This window comes from Populus trichocarpa, chromosome 5 (assembly GCF_000002775.5).
Source record: "Populus trichocarpa isolate Nisqually-1 chromosome 5, P.trichocarpa_v4.1, whole genome shotgun sequence".
Taxonomy (NCBI): Eukaryota; Viridiplantae; Streptophyta; class Magnoliopsida; order Malpighiales; family Salicaceae; genus Populus; species Populus trichocarpa.
Genome location: NC_037289.2, coordinates 2,879,068 through 2,895,770, shown reverse-complemented (window position 1 = coordinate 2,895,770; position 16,703 = coordinate 2,879,068). Strand labels below are relative to the sequence as shown.

Sequence of the window (16,703 nt, the reverse complement as noted above, 5' to 3'; positions counted from 1 at the left end):
CCCCCTTTCCTCGGTCTAAAAACAGAGAGAATGAGTTGTTATTGGGTTAAAAAAATCTCAGCTCCTTGAGAAAAAAGCATATAAAAAGCCAACTGGTTGCCCGAGGCCGCCTATCCTCATCAACTCGCAGAAAATGTCAAAAGAAAGGTTAGAACATCATGCACTCAGCAGGAACCAGAGAGATGCAACAGGTGGTGAGCATTGCAGCATGACAAGTCAGATATAAGCATGTTATATGCATTTTTATGAAAGCCCATCAACATTATTACATGACTTCAAATAACTATCATGGAGTTCACCAAATCCATTCTATCATGTTGAATTTGTATTTAAAAGAACATTGTGAGAGAGAAATTCAGAACTTAATTTATCATTCCTAAATTATATTAGTAAAGTTTTATATATAGAAAAATCAATCACCTCTTCTTATAAATATCGATAAAACTCGATCGAGATAATTTTTATTCTGATGAATATCCTATAAAACGCAATATACATGAACATTTTTTCTAGATGAGATAAATCCTTTTAATTAGAAAATTGAACCCAATTATATATATATATATATATAAAATACCAACACCAATTATTATATATATTCATTTTAATTGATTAGTCTCCTTTCTATTTAGAAAAATTATACTCGATTAAATACAATTAAAAAAATGTTCAATTAATTAAATTAATAAATCAGGGGTCTTTTCGACAAAATGATGAAAATACAGGATGCAAACAAAGTTTAACCGAAAAACCCTAGTGAACAAAAATAAATAAATGCAAACACCACCTTAACCCTTGACATGACACGTGAGCCAAAAAACCCCAACTTACCCAAAAACTCCCAACTCGTTATTTAACATCCCTAAGATACCCCCGTTAATCACAGATGTCCACCAGCCACAGCGAGTACTAAAAACTCCCCAGCCTCCCTAAACAGCGAGTCTCGACTCCCAGCCTCTGTGTGAATCGCTAGTACTCCAATGTATAAAAGCCCCTTAAACCCTAAGAGCACCCTTTCTTCTTTCCTCTGGAGAACGCAGTTGTTGTAAAGAGAGGTAAGCAATTTTCCTCTTCAAAGTTCTACTTTTTCCCCATTTCTCTTCTTTTCTTTTATGATGAAAGACTCCTATATGTGTATATCTCTTGATTTTCTCATTGTTTTCTTCTCCCTCTAAATGATATCTGCTATTTTGGGTGCAGTAGAAAGGTCTGATACCAAAGCGGGTGTCTTTTGTTTCTTCTTTTGGAAGTGATTGGTGTTAAAAAGGTTGTTTTTTTATATGGGTTTTGCTTTTAACTTCGTGAAGTTGGTTCTCTTTGTTCCTTAAAGAGTTACTCTCTGTGTCTGTGTCTGTGTCTGTGTTTTTTTTAGTTTGTTGTTAGTTTGTGAATCATTGAATGCTTGTTTTGATAAGTGAAAATTAGTAAAGTGCGGCTTTTTTGGGAGTTTTAGGTGGTTGGAATGAAGTGGGATGGTTAAGTTAGTAGCTTAAAGTAATGGGATGGTGTTTGATTTTGCAGGGTTTTCAGAGGTATTGAAAGATGCTTTTGCTATTCGAGACGCCAGGGGGCTTTGCCCTTTTTAAAGTCTTGGATGAAGGAAAGCTATCTAAAGTTGAGGTAATCATTTTTTGTAACTCTGTTTCTGTTTGTTGTTTGGTTTTTGAGAAAAGTGAGGATAATAGAGTTATGTTCGTCATGGTTGTTTATGTGTTATTCGTTTTGGAGTGGTGAATGTATGTATCTCTGTTATACATACTGAGGTCAATTCAAGTTTTTCTTTTCTTGTCTGTGAAATAACTGAAGGCTAGAGCAATTATGGTTCAGTGTACGGTTTTCTCTAGTTTATTTTTCTGCACAAATAGTGCAATATTACTTCTTCTTTTTTTGTGCCAAAGTTAATTGTGCATTTATGTCTCTTGCTACAGGATTTGGGGAAGGAGTTTTCAAGCCCAGACTCGGCAAGAAAGGTACTTAATCTCATGTAGTTTAGAAAGAGGATAGCCAGCCCAGGATTCATTTTATATTTTTGCTGAAAATTTTATTTTCTATACATCTAATGTGCAATCTCAATTAATTTACTGTTTGTATTGCTATTTGAGTATTCTGAATTCTACATTACCTCTTTGGTTGATTAAAAATATGTTTGATTACAGAACCTGCTTCTACTTTTTTTTAATTGACGCCCAACATCTTCAAATGTACTTTTCTATTTTACATAGCATATAATATCTACAAGCTCTAAGGGTACCTGGTTTCTCCTTTTAAATTGGTTGCCATGCCTGCTATAGGAAATTTTTCCTTCTGTAATGTGCTTGTATTGAGCTCGAATTTAACTGTTACTTGGTACAAACACCAGGTGGTGAAGTTGAAAGCTTTTTCAAAGTTTGAGAACACAGCTGAGGCTTTGGAAGCTGCTACCAAAATAATTGAAAGCTCAACCAGCAAAGGTCTTCGGAAATTCTTGCGTGCTAACTGTGATGGTGAAACATTAGGTGTAGCTGATTCAAAGCTTGGAAATGCAATAAAGGATAAACTGGTCTGCCCATATTTCTAGAGATTTATTTTCACAGTCATCTTCAATTTTAAGTCTCACCTTGTCTAAGTCAGCAATTGTCACATTGCAGAAAATAGAATGTGTTCACAACAATGGTGTCATGGAATTGATGAGGGGTGTTAGGAGTCAGTTGACAGAACTCATATCTGGTTTAGCTACTCAAGATTTGGCACCAATGAGCTTGGGTTTGTCTCACAGTCTATCCAGATACAAACTGAAGTTCAGCCCTGATAAGGTATTTATTTTACATTGATGTGTCTTATTTTCTGTGGTTCAATCATCACTGTATCTATAATCATGTTCCATCATTGCTTGTTGATATGTATGTATAAATGTAAGCTAACATGTTTATGGCATGTATCCTTGTGCTTTTCAATCAATGTCATTTCTGCCTTTGTCTTCATTGGTCATTTATTGAAGAATATTTTTCTTTGGTTGCTTTCTAAGACAGACCATTAGATTGGCAGAAGTTTGTGCTGCACTATAATTATCTCGCTTTTATTTTTGCTGAGCTATATGTATCTGGAATTTGAGTTTTGCCATTTCTTTGTAGAGCATCTGTATTTCTTTGGGGTGCTGTAATCATAATGCTCACTGCTCTGTTTTAGGTTGACACAATGATCATTCAAGCCATTGGTTTACTCGACGATCTTGATAAGGAGCTGAACACATATGCAATGAGGGTTCGAGAATGGTATGGTTGGCATTTTCCTGAGCTTGCCAAGATCATACAGGACAACATCCTTTATGCCAAAGCAGTGAAACTAATGGGTTGCCGTGATAATGCTGCAAAGCTTGATTTCTCTGAGGTAGAATCCAGTCTTTTGTTTATTGCAATAAACTGTGTTTCCTCCTCCCTCCCTCCCTCTGTGTGTGTGTGTGTGTGTGGTTAATGGGGTTATCATGAAATCAGTGATGCCACCCGCTTACATTATATTCTCTAATGCTATCCTGTCTTGATCCATGTTGATACTGCTACTGGCTCTGTCTTTACCTAATTCTTGACCCTGAATGTGTTATCAAATATCCTTTAGTGAGCAATCCTCTCTAAGATGAATGTTCAATATCCCTCCTTACTGTCAAACAGCATGTTGGATCACGAGGCCACTCTTGATTATATTATTTTCCTATTGTAGGATAAGATGGTCTCTTGAATGTTTCATTAATCTCTTTCTTAAAATTTCACAGATACTGCCAGAAGAAGTTGAAGCAGAACTGAAGGAGGCAGCTATGATATCAATGGGAAGTGATGTTAGTGATGTTGACTTGATGAATATCAAAGAACTATGTGACCAGGTTTTATCTTTAGCTGAATATAGAGCTCAACTGTATGATTATTTAAAAAGCAGGATGAATACCATTGCACCAAACTTGACTGCTCTTGTTGGAGAACTTGTTGGAGCTCGGCTTATTGCCCACGGGGGTAGCTTGTTGAATCTTGCAAAGCAGCCTGGTAGCACTATACAGATTCTTGGGGCAGAAAAGGCTCTCTTCAGAGCTCTGAAAACAAAGCATGCTACTCCAAAATATGGGCTTCTTTACCATGCATCCTTGGTTGGTCAGGCTCCCCCTAAGCTGAAGGGTAAAATTTCCAGGTCACTAGCTGCAAAATCTGCACTTGCAATCCGATATGATGCTCTTGGAGATGCCCAAGATGACTCTATGGGACTGGAGAACCGGCTAAAGGTATGTTATGGAAGTTTTCATGTTAGAGACAACAATAACCTGTTCCTTTTGTCAACTTTTATTGCCGGGGGATTTCTTAGACACTGTAATTTGTAGCTTGAAGCACGATTAAGGAATCTCGAAGGAAAAGAATTGGGTCGCTCTGCTGGGTCTGCTAAGGGCAAACCAAAGATAGAAGCTTATGACAAGGATAGGAAGAAGGGAGCTGGAGGATTGATAACTCCTGCCAAGGTCCACCTCTTGTTTTGAGTATGATTGTTAGTTTTTCTTTCTTCTTGTAGTTAACCTCCTTTAATGCCCTTTTCTTTGTGCAGACATATAATCCTTCTGCAGATGCTGTTCTTGGCCAAACACCAGATTCAACTGCTAGGAAGTTCGAAGTAGAACCAGCAAAGGAGGCTCCAGCTAGTGGAGAAGAGAAAAAAGAGAAGAAAAAGAAGAAGAGAGCTGAAGAAGAAACAACTGTGCCAGGTGACAGAAATGGAACTGCCGAACAGGATGGCGAAGGGGAAGCTAAGAAAGAAAAGAAGAAAAAGAAGAAACATCAAGCTGAGAATGATGGTGTTCAAAACGAAGCTGAAAATGTTGAGGAGGGAGGCAAGAAGAAAAAGAAGCAGAAACATTCCGAAGCCGAACAGGATGAGGAATCTGAAATGCCAAGCAAGAAAAAAGAGAAAAAGAAGAAGAAGAAGAGTGGGGATTGAGAAAATCCAGAAAGTTGAGGATGACTCCGCAATTTTGGAGGAGAGAGACGAGTGAGGGTTGAGAAAACTCAGAAAATTGAGGAAACGTGCTGCTCCGCAATTTTGGAGGAGAAATTAGGGTGCAGCTCCTTATTTCTATATGTAAAATTATCTTTTTTCCTGTCTAATTGTTTTTCATTTTGTTTTTTGACTTGTTTCCAATGTATTTTTCTATTTCTCATGGACATGATAGTGAGCAGTTGTCAGAATCAGACACTTCGTGCAAAATTATATTTGGAAAACTATGGATTGCGTCTCTTGCTAGTTGCTATTAGGATTTAGGATAAATGAAAAGACTGACAATACTGCAAACAGGCAATCTATTCTTATTAAGGGCAAGAGGTGACAAGAAAGCATTGCCCCCGCCATTGCTGTTCAATTTTCATATCTGGTCAAGGTACTTCTGATCCGGCAGATATTCCGGGAGAGGGGAATAAAAGCAATAGATGGCCAAAAAAACAGGTTGAAAAGCATCATTTTAGCCAAGTAAATCTCTCGACAAGGGATGAAGAAAATCGAAGCTGGACTCATAATTGATAGGGTCGTAAAGGAAGCCTACACATTTGACAAAGGCTGAGGTCCCACTGGATGTTTGTTTATCGAGTATAATATGGATGAGCTAAACCTGTCTGTGAATGAATAATTTAAACATTTGATGGAATATATATATATATATATATATATTATGTTGGCTGTGGAGTTCATAGTAAGACTTGGTTGGCTAGAATCATTTTTTATACTTTAATGATGGTTTTGGATCCCTTCTAGGTCGATCCAAAAAAAATCTTTTCCAAGTCTAAGCGTGGTTTATGATGCTCTCTTGGATCCTTGTAGCATCTAGGAAAATTTGGTTTCTTCAGAAGAAAAACACCCTTACAATTTTTATTCATAAATGGAGCATTGATTTCAAAGGGAAGTAATGAGCTGGGAAGGAGAGTGACATTAGAAATGTCTTTGAAAATGTCTTGGGAACTCAAATAATTAACCCTTTTTTTCCCACCAGTTTAAGAAGAATCAGATTTAGGAGAATATCCCCTGGAAAAAAAAAAAAACCTTTCAAACACTTAGCCAACACTCTAGCTATTTTAATGGTTAATAAAATATATGAGAGATTCCTTTTTATTTATCTGTTATTTTTAAAAAAATTATAGTTTACAGTCAACATAAAATTTTAAATTAGATGAAATAATTAAATTATCCTCATATATAATACCCATTTAGAAATTAAATATGTTATTGCAGTCCACCTAACTAAATATATTAAAATTATGCTTTTAATATGGTGATGCGTTATAATACTAAATATAATCTTATTCTGTGTTTTTTTTTTTTGAGTTAAATTCAAAATTCATAATATTTTTTTATTAGTAACATAACATTTACCCCTGCAAAAGAACAAATTTCTAAACAAATTCACCCATCTAAAACAAATTAAAAAAAAAAATTCCCTAAGAAATTAAAAAAGAAAAGAAAGATGTAGAAGCAAAACATGCCCCCAAGGAATGAAAAAAAAAAGGAAAAAAATATAATATGAGGGAGAGGGAGATTGTTGTGGATTTGACTTGGAACAAAACAGGAAGTGATGAGCTACTGTTTTGTTTGGTTTGATTGATTCTCTTTATTTCTCTTCTTTTCTTGTCTGAAACAAAGACCCCAACCAAAAAGAAAACAAAGGAAGAAAGACCCCAAAAGAGACCAAAAAACCATTCCTTACCACCGCTTCCACCACCACCAACAAAAACAAAACTTTTTTCAATATTGTACTCCTTGTATTCTCTCTGTCCCTTCTCTCTTTTCACTCAGATTCAATCAAAGTAAGTATCTTTCTCAATTGACATCACTTTCTTTAACCAGCCACTTCCCTTTCAGATCAGTTTTTCGCTTCTGTTTTGTCTTCAAAGCTAAATATCTTGTCTTTCTCAATCCACTGCCCTCTTTTTCTTTCTTTTTCTCCACTTGGGCTCAGATCATTTTTGACTTGGCTTTCTAGTTAATGAATCTTCAAAGGGCCTAAATTTTGAAGATTAGGTTTCCTCTGACTTGTTTTTATTTATATACCTGCTCTAGGGTTCTAAGGGTGAGCTCGTTTGAACTGTAAAGTTTCTATCTCCCGATCTTTTTTTTTCTCCTGTTTTTTACTTTTAATTCTGATGTTTTTGTCAATCTTGAGAATTATGAATCTGGGTTGAGGATTTTCTTGATTTTGGAATGGGAGTTGGCCAGTTGAGCTAGTTTGACCTGTGAATTTTAAACTCTGTTGGATCATGTAGTAGATAGGAGTTAGTGCAAATTTGTTATTTTCTTGGATTGTTTTAATGCTTAGTGGTTAATTTATTGATTTGCAGTGGTTGTTTGCTGATTCTTGGGAAACCCAGATAGACCATGTTGAGAAATGAGATGTAGGTTTAAGACATGGGGTGTGTTCTTGGGAGAGAGGTATCTTCGGGCATAGTTTCAGAGTCTAAAGAGGTTAAGAACTCAAGAGTTGAATCCAAGAGGAAAGTAGAAGATGTTTCAGTGACAAAGACCGATACTACTAGCAGTGTTGTTGAGATTCAAAATGAGGAAACTCAGGAGGAGAAAGTTGATGGGGATAAAAAACCTAGGGGAGAGAGGAGGAGGTCAAGGCCAAACTATAAGCCGAGTAACCTGCCCGGACAAATGCGTGGTGATCAGGTTGCAGCTGGGTGGCCACCCTGGCTGTCGGCAGTCTGTGGAGAGGCACTAAATGGATGGATTCCAAGGAGGGCAGACACATTTGAGAAGATTGACAAGGTGAGGTATTATTTCAGAATTCAAGATTCAGTGGTTGTGTTGTTTCTGAAACTAACAGTGAAATAGTGGTTAGTTGGGTAGAGAAGTCCTATCTTGAATGCCTGCCACAGAAGATGTAGCTGTTATCTCATTATAAGTAATATCATACTAATGGTAAGTTTTAGTTCAAATTCAAACAAAAAAAAAAGTGGTTAGAGGCATTTGAGATAGGGGGTTCGCCCTATATAACATGGTCATTTTTTTTTCCAATTTGTTAATGTTTACCCAAGTTAATTGTCTTGTTCAAATTGTTGCCTCCATCCTTGATTGTAGATTGGATCAGGTACATATAGTAATGTGTACAAAGCTAGAGATCTATTGACAGGGAAAGTTGTTGCCCTTAAAAAGGTTCGTTTTGATAATTTGGAACCAGAGAGTGTGAAGTTTATGGCGAGAGAAATCATCATTTTGCGAAGATTGAATCATCCTAATGTTGTAAAGTTGGAAGGTTTAGTTACTTCCAGGATGTCATGTAGTTTGTACCTGGTATTTGAGTACATGGAGCATGATTTAGCTGGACTTGCTGCCAGCCCTGCAGTAAAATTTACAGAGGCTCAGGTTAGCCCAATTCTGTCTTGAATCAATAGTAGAGTGGATATCCTCAGAGCTATTATTGAAGTTGGTTTTTTATTAAACATTTGCCAATGTTCGCACCCCAGGTTAAATGTTACATGCATCAACTATTATCTGGACTTGAGCATTGTCACAAACGCGGTGTGCTTCATCGTGACATTAAAGGATCAAATCTTTTGATTGACAATGAAGGAATACTTAGGATTGCTGATTTTGGATTGGCGTCTTTCTTTGATCCTAATAACAAGCATCCAATGACAAGCCGGGTTGTTACTCTGTGGTATCGGCCTCCTGAGCTTCTTCTTGGGGCTACTGACTATGGTGTTAGCATTGACCTGTGGAGTGCAGGCTGTATATTGGCTGAGTTACTGGCTGGGAAGCCCATTATGCCTGGTCGTACAGAGGTAACTATTATCTTGTTGCAGTTGAAATTTCATTTGTCCAGCCTTTTGATACATGTACAGAAGATGATTTTCCTTGAGTCAATTTAGTTCCCAAAACTTGATGCTAAACTGCACCTATGTAATGGTGTAGGACATGCATGGATACAATGCTAGGGCTTACATTAAAGCTTAAGATCTTTTGGCTTTGGCAGTGAAAGGTTAACATAAATGAGCTATTGATTAATACATGTATACGATTTTGTAGATTATGGAACACAGAATCAGTGACAAAAATTAGCAAAGAATGTGAATATGAGTTTGATAAATGAATAGTTGAATTTTTTGATATGTTACACCTTGGCAGTGGTTGCGGTTTTCTGCTTGAGTCTTAGCTAGTTTTCCATGAGAATGGTGCATCTTGGTATATTGTGCTTTTGTTTGTGTGTGCGCAAAATTGCAAATTATTCAAATGCAATATTACACTTGAATGAATGTGCTGCTCTCAATTCTGAACACAAGTGTTTCTTTGATGATCTAGGTAGAGCAACTACATAAGATATATAAGCTATGTGGTTCGCCATCAGATGAATACTGGAAAAAATCGAGGTTGCCAAATGCAACTTTGTTTAAGCCTCGAGAGCCTTACAAAAGATGCATAAGAGAGACATTTAAAGATTTTCCACCATCATCACTTCCCCTCATCGAAACTCTTCTTGCAATTGATCCAGTGGAACGTCAGACAGCCACAGCTGCCCTAAAGAGTGAAGTAAGTTATGACATTTTCAATAGTTTTGTTGTCTTTTGGAGTCTTCAACTTTTGCCGCATCTCCATACTTGTGTTATGGTAAGCCTTTTCTTTCTGTCAACTCCTGTCAAACCAGTGTCTTCTTCGAGGGGTCCAAAAAAATGATAGTTGTTTGCTTTGCTCTGCTCCCTGAATTCTGGATGAAATTAAAATAAACATGAAAGTAGATCTTGGATTCCCATATGATCTTAAATTTTCTTGTTGCTGATAAAAACCCCGGATTACCACTGTGTTTATATAACCTCAAATAAACTGGAATTTGAAAAGGGGGGGGGGGGGGGGAACCAAGTACTAGTCTGGTTGGTTTGCTTGCTGTATGTACTTTAAATAACCCTGCTACTGAATTTTATAGTGATCCAGTAACTAGCTAACCTTAATGGCTCAGAGACTGTATAAAATTCTTAAGTGGATTTCTTTTAACTTGAGCACAATCATTTCTTGTAAATCAGAAATAGATTGTCATGTGCCCTCAAAATTAAAGGAGGAAAGGAAACCAGAATGGAGAGTTTTTTTTTTTTACCAAAAAACAGTTCACAGTAGTTAAATTAAAAAAAAAAATTGAAGTTTGGGGACTCATTTCAGTTTGACTGAAAGTTCAAGGTGGAATTGGTTAATTTAACCAATATTTTATTCTAGTTATGAAGATGTAGTGTTTTGCTCTCTGCTTTACACTTGATGATAAAAATTGAATAAGCAGATTTTGATCATTAGGAACAATAATAAAATTAATCAGCAGATTACGACCATTAGGTAATCAATTACACTGCATGCTTTTTTTCCCCTGGAAAACCAAGTTGATTCAGTGATGGCTTCTGCCTCAATGGATCTAAACCTGATCTTGGCATTTGCTAGCATCATTGACTTTGAAATTTTATGGTTAGTTTGACATTAAAGCATTGGTTATATCCCTCAAAAATTTAATACTCTATTTTATTTCTTTTGGAATTAAAAACTGGTGTAACTTATAAAAACAGAGGCGTTCCTCATAATGATATCAAATTATGTGAAATATTTTTGTATATCATGCTTAATCATTCCATTCATTACTGTAACTTTTATTATGCAGTTCTTCACAACAGAACCTTATGCTTGTGAACCTTCTAGTCTCCCAAAATATCCCCCAAGTAAGGAGATGGATGCTAAACGACGAGATGATGAAGCTCGAAGGTGCCCCATTAGATATGCTTTTGTTATTGTTTTTGTGCAAAATCTTGGTAAAAATTAACCTGTCGCTCTCTCTCCCTCCTTCCCAGCATGCACAGCCTTGTTTATAAGTAGATGGGTGGGTGGCTAAGATGTGCATGTACACACAAACACAACCTTTGAATGTTAATATTTTATCTGAACCAGCTATGATCTGCTTATATGATTGTGTTTTTCTCCTAGTATTTGGTAAAATGATTTCTGCAGACAGTACAAAGCTAAAACATCATTATGATTCAAGGCAAGTTTTTCTTCGACAGGTTTGAGAGACACTGTATATGGAATGGAGTAAAACATCTACAAAACTATCAAGTCAGAATAAACTAGAGTTAGCACAAAGGAATAAAAGAAAGCAAATAAACTCAATAAAGTCTGCTTTGATTGTTGTCATTCTGTTCTTTTTGTGCTTTCTTCTATATCCACCCATGGAAGTTGCCTGCAATTTTAATATGATCAATATGCAACCATTCTACTTTTCCCTCATCTGTTTTGTTTTACATCACAGATGTTCTTTAAACATGTCCTTTTCTCTTTCATATATGGTGTACCAAGTGTCTGTTATCTCTTCTTCTCTCTCTAGAGAAAGTCATTTTTGTTTGATTGTGTAGACTAAGAGCTGCCAGCAAAGCCCAAGGTGATGCTGGAAAGAAAACGCGAACACGTGAACGTCATGCTAGGGCAATGCCAGCTCCTGATGCCAATGCAGAGCTCCAGTCCAATATTGATGTATGTCTGATAATTTACCCGCATGAACTATTGTTGCTGTTTAGTTTCTGGTGCTTTCATTTACAAATGCTTAAACATTCATGCCATAGGATTATAGTTTCTATGCGAAGAACTGACCAAATAAATGGAATAGCATGTGGGGAATGTGTGGAAAGACTGTTACTTTTCCACCCTTTTCATAGCAGCAGATTTGACCAAAAAAAATTCCCATTCGCCAATGCCACTTGTGACTTGTGAGTTTTATTCATTTTATCCGGACCGGATGTTTAATTTTCAAGAGCTTCATTTTGTTCCTTTTGCTACTTTCAATGTGTTTGAGATTGCCTGGCAAGGGAGCATCCTCCTTTTGTGCCGCTTTTAACACTCTGTTTGGATGGATTGGGTACAATCCTTTCTAATTGGAAGGATTGAAAAATGTGATGATAGAAGAGATGGATCCTTCCATTCATTTTTGGAGTACATATCCATCTTGCCAAACAAGGTATAAACACCTGTTGTCTCCCTCCGCCCTTCGTTCCACCATAACAAAGAGTAGAGGAGTTTCTAATACCAAGTATATGAGAAATCTATGTTTTCATAATCATCACAATAACCCGAGAGAATTTTCAGTAAACCGATGACTTAATTTGCCTTTTAGTTCTTTTAATTGTTAATCATGCTGTTTCTTTCTACAACAGAGAAGGCGCCTAATTAACCATGCAAATGCAAAAAGCAAGAGTGAAAAGTTTCCCCCACCACATCAGGATGGAGCTCTTGGTTATACTTTAGGATCTTCTCACCACATTGATCCTGCGCTTGTTCCTCCTGATGTGCCATTTAGTACTACCTCATTCACATACTCAAAGGAGCCAATACAAACTTGGTCTGGCCCGTTGGTTGACCCTGCTGGTGTCGGTGCTCCGAGGCGAAAGAAGAAGAATACAGGTGATGCACGAGGATCGTCAAATCTGCCAACTGGAAAAGATAAAAGCAGAGATACTCAGTTAAAAGGAAAAAAGAGCATGGCTTAAAACATTGTTGCATGCATGGATACCAGATTTGTTAACTGGTGATTTCCCATACAAGAGTCACACTGCAATCTGTGTACTAAAACAACTTGATTCTTCACACACACAAGAACATATTTACTTGGTTAAAAATGTTTCGAGAGCTGAAATCAGATTTTCTATTCTCTTTTTCCCATTTTAGATTTCTTCATTCCATAGAAGAAAAATTTCTGCCCTCTTTGGGGATGGTGAGAAACTTCCATTGATGTGTACATGTTTATTATTCTTCCTTTCCATTAGAATTTTCTTGTTGAAAACTAAGTTATGTTCAGATTAGTAAAAGATGCCAATAATTCTTTAAGAGTTCCAGGAAGCCTGAGTTCTTTATTCCTTTGGATCAGTCACATGTCTAGATTTCCTTTCTGAAGTCAAGGAGAGTGATTAGCGCGAAGTTTGTAAACTGCTGTAATAATAAAAGCACTGGACATGATCAATATTCAATGGTCAAACATAGGGCAAGGAATGCAAACTTTTGTCATGTTCATCGTAGCAATTTCTCTCGAATGATTCCGGCCCAAACAGAATCTTACGGCATAGCTTGGTTAATATTTTGGTGACATTATCTTCTTCCTTCTCTCTCTCTCTACTTTTATGGCGTGAAGGTGAAAGGTTGCTGTGGCATTTTGATTGCTGATGAAAACCATTTCCAAGGCCCGGATCAAATGATGTTATTTTATATTTATTTTTTAAAAAAAGTTAAATGTCATTTTAAAAAATAATAATTAAAAAGGCAAACCAAATCGTTGGTTGATTCGATGATCCTCAAGTTTAACCAAGTTAATTTTCACTTAGTTTTTTAAAGCTTAGTCTATATTGAATTAACTCCGTTTAAAAAGAAATCTAAGAAACCAAACGACCTCTAAACATTAAAAAATAAGCACCCAACACTTTTCGAGTTTTCTCTCTTCCATGTTTCGTAAACATACTCTTTCAATGGTTCCTGAAGCTCTCCTCGAGCTCAACACAAACTTGGTTTTAAAAGAGGAATCACCATTGAAAGCTTTATGATTCTTGTTTTATATTATTTTACATGTATCATCAAGGAAAGCCATTGAACTTGAACCTTAACCTTGAACAAAACACTAGTCTATGTCTGCGTTGTGTTGAATTAGAACCGGTTTAAGCTAAGAGCTTTGAAAAATGATTCAAGACCACACTTAACAAAAAATCTCAAGAATAAATAATATATATTTATCAATTATATTTTATAAAATGAAAATTATCTCAACTTAATAAAAAGCTTCAAGTACAAAATAAATATTACTCAAGACCCCATTTGTCAAAAATATATAAAAAATAAAAAAAAATATTTCTTAAATATTTTAAGAGAGATCATTTTACCCACTGTGTCAAACTTAATTTAATTTTTAAAAAAAAAGTTGTCAATAATTGAGTTGTTAAATACTATGATCAAAGAGGCTTGTACTAAGCTGTTAAATAAGTTCTAATATTGATTTCACAACATTTTCTTACAATAAAATTTTATAATATCATAGGATGATTTGTTGCATGATCGGATCCACCATGCTAAGTTCAAGCATTTGGTGAGTTAAGACAGTTTCTTTTTGCACAAGTGGTGGACTACGCACTATCTATTTTCTGGTTCACTTGGACCTCTCAATGATCATTGGTGATACGTTTTATAAATGTTCGGATGTTCATTCTGTTGGTGTGGCACGCTAATGGAGAATATACAGTCAATGGAGTTCAGACATGGAAGGCAGCTTGTTCTTTCAGCTTTAATACCTTTGGTTAAACGTTGTCTTATGGAAATGTGGGAGGCCTGGCTGGAAAATGTCTTGCATCCATTATTTATCCATGCACAGCAAGCTCTTACCTTTTCTTGGTCCAGTCTCTTGAATGAGGGTAAAGCCAAGGTCCCAGATTTCCTTGGCATCCTTGCTGGGGCAGACTTGTGAGATGAAGTAATGGAAGAAAAACGGCTTCGAGACCTAACTCAGTACTGAGATGTGCCTGCTTCTCTCTACAGTAGCTTCACCTGGACTAAATAACGGGCTTCGTTCATTAGAACAATCTGCCAATGCTAGCTAGCTGTATGGACGCGTATTCTCTAAAGGAATTGGTGCATTTGCATCAAACTCTATGGTCAAGTATGTGCACATAAGAATAGGCTTATGTTGATTTTTTGAAATGCTCTTTGTTGTATTTTTATTTTCTTCCCCAAGCCCTACTTGTTCTTCCAATTTACAGTTTTCTTTTGAAGCAGAACAGCTTGGCTGTTCTGGCATTTCTGATTTGTTTAGAAGCTTTCACATGGACAGATGGTGAAGCAGTGACAACAGTTTCATCCTTCTGTGCTAGTGTGATTCTTGTAGCAATCTTAAGAGTTTATTTCTAAAGATCTGTTCTCTGCAATTATAAAAGGCTTGGCGCTCGAGTCAAATGCTGTTATCAGTGCCGATCTAGTTGGTCTCTGTTGAGAAATATTCATATATCTCTTTGATAGAGATCCAGCTCCAAGGCAGGCAACTTTTTATGCCTCATGTTCTTTACGGTTAAAATATGTCTTAGTTTCATCCTCCTATCTATTGCTTCAGCTGGAGCTTTGAGCAATAATTATAATTTGCATTCTTGGTGCTTCGTGTTGTCACAGTTGATTCAGCTGTAGATGCTCCAGAAACCGGAATTGATGAGGGGGGTACTATAAGATTGGCAGCCACCGGGATGGGGTCCGGCACCACCAGGTTTTTTCGGTGGCTTTTGTGACATTGTAACTTCTTAGTATGTTGCAAAAAAACTTTATTTCCAGGAAATGCCAGACTGCTTTAAGCCCTGAAATCATAGCTAGGGAAAGTTCTGGTTTACGGTTAGGAGAGTTCATCCGAGTTAATTTAAGTTAATTTAATTTTTATTTTATAAAAAAATAAAATGCATTATTTAAAAAAATTGAAAAGAAAAGAGTCAACGGGTATTGATTGGGTTTTTCCATGCTAACTAGTTACAAATTAACCCAGGTTTTTTATTGGATCACACTGGATCAGTTGTCCCTTTATTTTTATTGAAACTCGGCTCAAAGTAGGTCTTGAGTCGTACGGATCACGAGTCAACCCGAGTCGGGTTGGGTTACAAAAAAAATGCTTAAAATGCTGGTTTTAACTTCTTTTTTTTTTTCCTTCTCTAATTAATTGTTATGTGCTTTGCAGCCTGAGCTTCTTGTGCTGTTGCTGGCTAGCACAAGACTGCTTTGGAGGTCCATTCGGTCCACCTGGACCACCCGAACCATTTGGTCCATGACTAGCTGCACCAAATGTTTGGTCTACCATCACTGTTTGTACTTTGTAGGGCTTTCTTTCCAATTCTTCAGCCCTTTTTCATAGGGAATTCTTATATTTCGATCTTGCTAGCATCTTTCTGATATCCCCATCCATGTCCGCTACAGTCTTGCAGTAATATCTGTTTCTTCTCAAAGTTGTGAGCATGCTATATTGTTGAAAGCTCAGTCGTTAGTGCAGATATGGTAGCCATTGATTTAGCAAACTAACACTTCAAATGTTTCTGTGTTTCATCCTTCTCGAGAGACGAGAGAGAGAGAGAAGAAGAAATTGCATGCCCGATGTTTCATTGATCAATCAACCACAGGGTGCTTCAATCTTACTGATCAGAAGAGTAAGCGGGGAAAAAATCTAAAGAACAAAAAAAAAACAAGTGACTATGAAATAAATTGTTCTTTAAGAAAATATGTTGTGTCGGCAAAAGGGGGGAAGCCGGATCCGTCACGTCAACATTTGTATGCTGGCGGTGTTTCAAGGTGGAGTGCAGTGGAGTAGATTGCTGTCAGAAGCAAAAGTCTTAAACCCTGACATCATTAGTTTCAGCTAAGTTTGGAAACAAATTTCACACGAATGGATTGTGCGAGTTAATTTTTTTTTTTTTTAAGTTTAACGTGGATGTCCAGACCAGCTTGCGTGCACCTCAACTAATCCTACAGGCCCTGAAGTTAACGACCATGTAAACCTCTAGTGGCCATCATATGAGCAACCACAAGGCTCGAACTTAAAACCACAGAGGAAGCAAACCTCTTGATTCTAAGCTTTTACCACTTGACCAGCACCTAAATGATTGAGTTAAATATCTTTAAAGTGACTAAATGTTGCCTTCTTGTCACCCAATTTCCAGCCATAATCTCTTACCACTCTTGATTTTAGT

The 16,703-nt window shown here is 36.7% G+C and overlaps 3 protein-coding genes across 7 annotated transcripts; all 3 read left to right on the top strand.

The window, feature by feature from the left end:
• The first annotated feature begins 892 nt into the window (after window positions 1-892).
• On the top strand, window positions 893-5,242 carry LOC18098893 (probable nucleolar protein 5-1). 3 transcript variants are annotated; one of them, XM_006382652.3, is made up of 10 exons: window positions 913-1,055; window positions 1,201-1,267; window positions 1,522-1,620; window positions 1,929-1,970; window positions 2,360-2,539; window positions 2,628-2,792; window positions 3,166-3,366; window positions 3,746-4,243; window positions 4,340-4,474; window positions 4,558-5,242. In XM_006382652.3, the coding sequence occupies exons 3-10, from the start codon at window positions 1,543-1,545 to the stop codon at window positions 4,945-4,947; spliced, it is 1,689 nt and encodes a 562-aa protein (XP_006382714.1). In that variant the 5' UTR covers window positions 913-1,055; window positions 1,201-1,267; window positions 1,522-1,542; the 3' UTR covers window positions 4,948-5,242. The 3 variants fall into 3 exon arrangements, with proteins under 3 accessions (XP_006382715.1, XP_006382714.1, XP_024457820.1); XM_024602052.2 differs by having other exon boundaries at window positions 1,032-1,055; window positions 1,204-1,267; XM_006382653.3 differs by lacking the exon at window positions 1,201-1,267 and having other exon boundaries at window positions 893-1,055.
• Window positions 5,243-6,488: 1,246 nt separating this feature from the next.
• LOC18098892 (probable serine/threonine-protein kinase At1g54610) lies at window positions 6,489-12,837 on the top strand. Of its 3 annotated transcripts, none has more exons than XM_006382651.3 (8): window positions 6,489-6,800; window positions 7,332-7,761; window positions 8,074-8,358; window positions 8,460-8,777; window positions 9,295-9,522; window positions 10,628-10,728; window positions 11,373-11,490; window positions 12,168-12,837. In XM_006382651.3, the coding sequence occupies exons 2-8, from the start codon at window positions 7,399-7,401 to the stop codon at window positions 12,498-12,500; spliced, it is 1,746 nt and encodes a 581-aa protein (XP_006382713.1). In that variant the 5' UTR covers window positions 6,489-6,800; window positions 7,332-7,398; the 3' UTR covers window positions 12,501-12,837. The 3 variants fall into 3 exon arrangements, with proteins under 3 accessions (XP_006382713.1, XP_024457818.1, XP_024457819.1); XM_024602050.2 differs by lacking the exon at window positions 6,489-6,800 and adding an exon at window positions 6,833-7,063; XM_024602051.2 differs by lacking the exon at window positions 6,489-6,800 and adding an exon at window positions 6,833-7,080.
• A 1,376-nt stretch (window positions 12,838-14,213) lies between these two features.
• On the top strand, window positions 14,214-15,397 carry LOC127905329 (protein HASTY 1-like). The gene is made up of 4 exons (XM_052452934.1): window positions 14,214-14,451; window positions 14,748-14,857; window positions 15,151-15,241; window positions 15,307-15,397. Exons 1-4 carry the CDS (start codon window positions 14,219-14,221, stop codon window positions 15,395-15,397), a joined length of 525 nt encoding a protein of 174 aa, XP_052308894.1. The 5' UTR covers window positions 14,214-14,218.
• The last annotated feature ends 1,306 nt before the right edge of the window (window positions 15,398-16,703 follow it).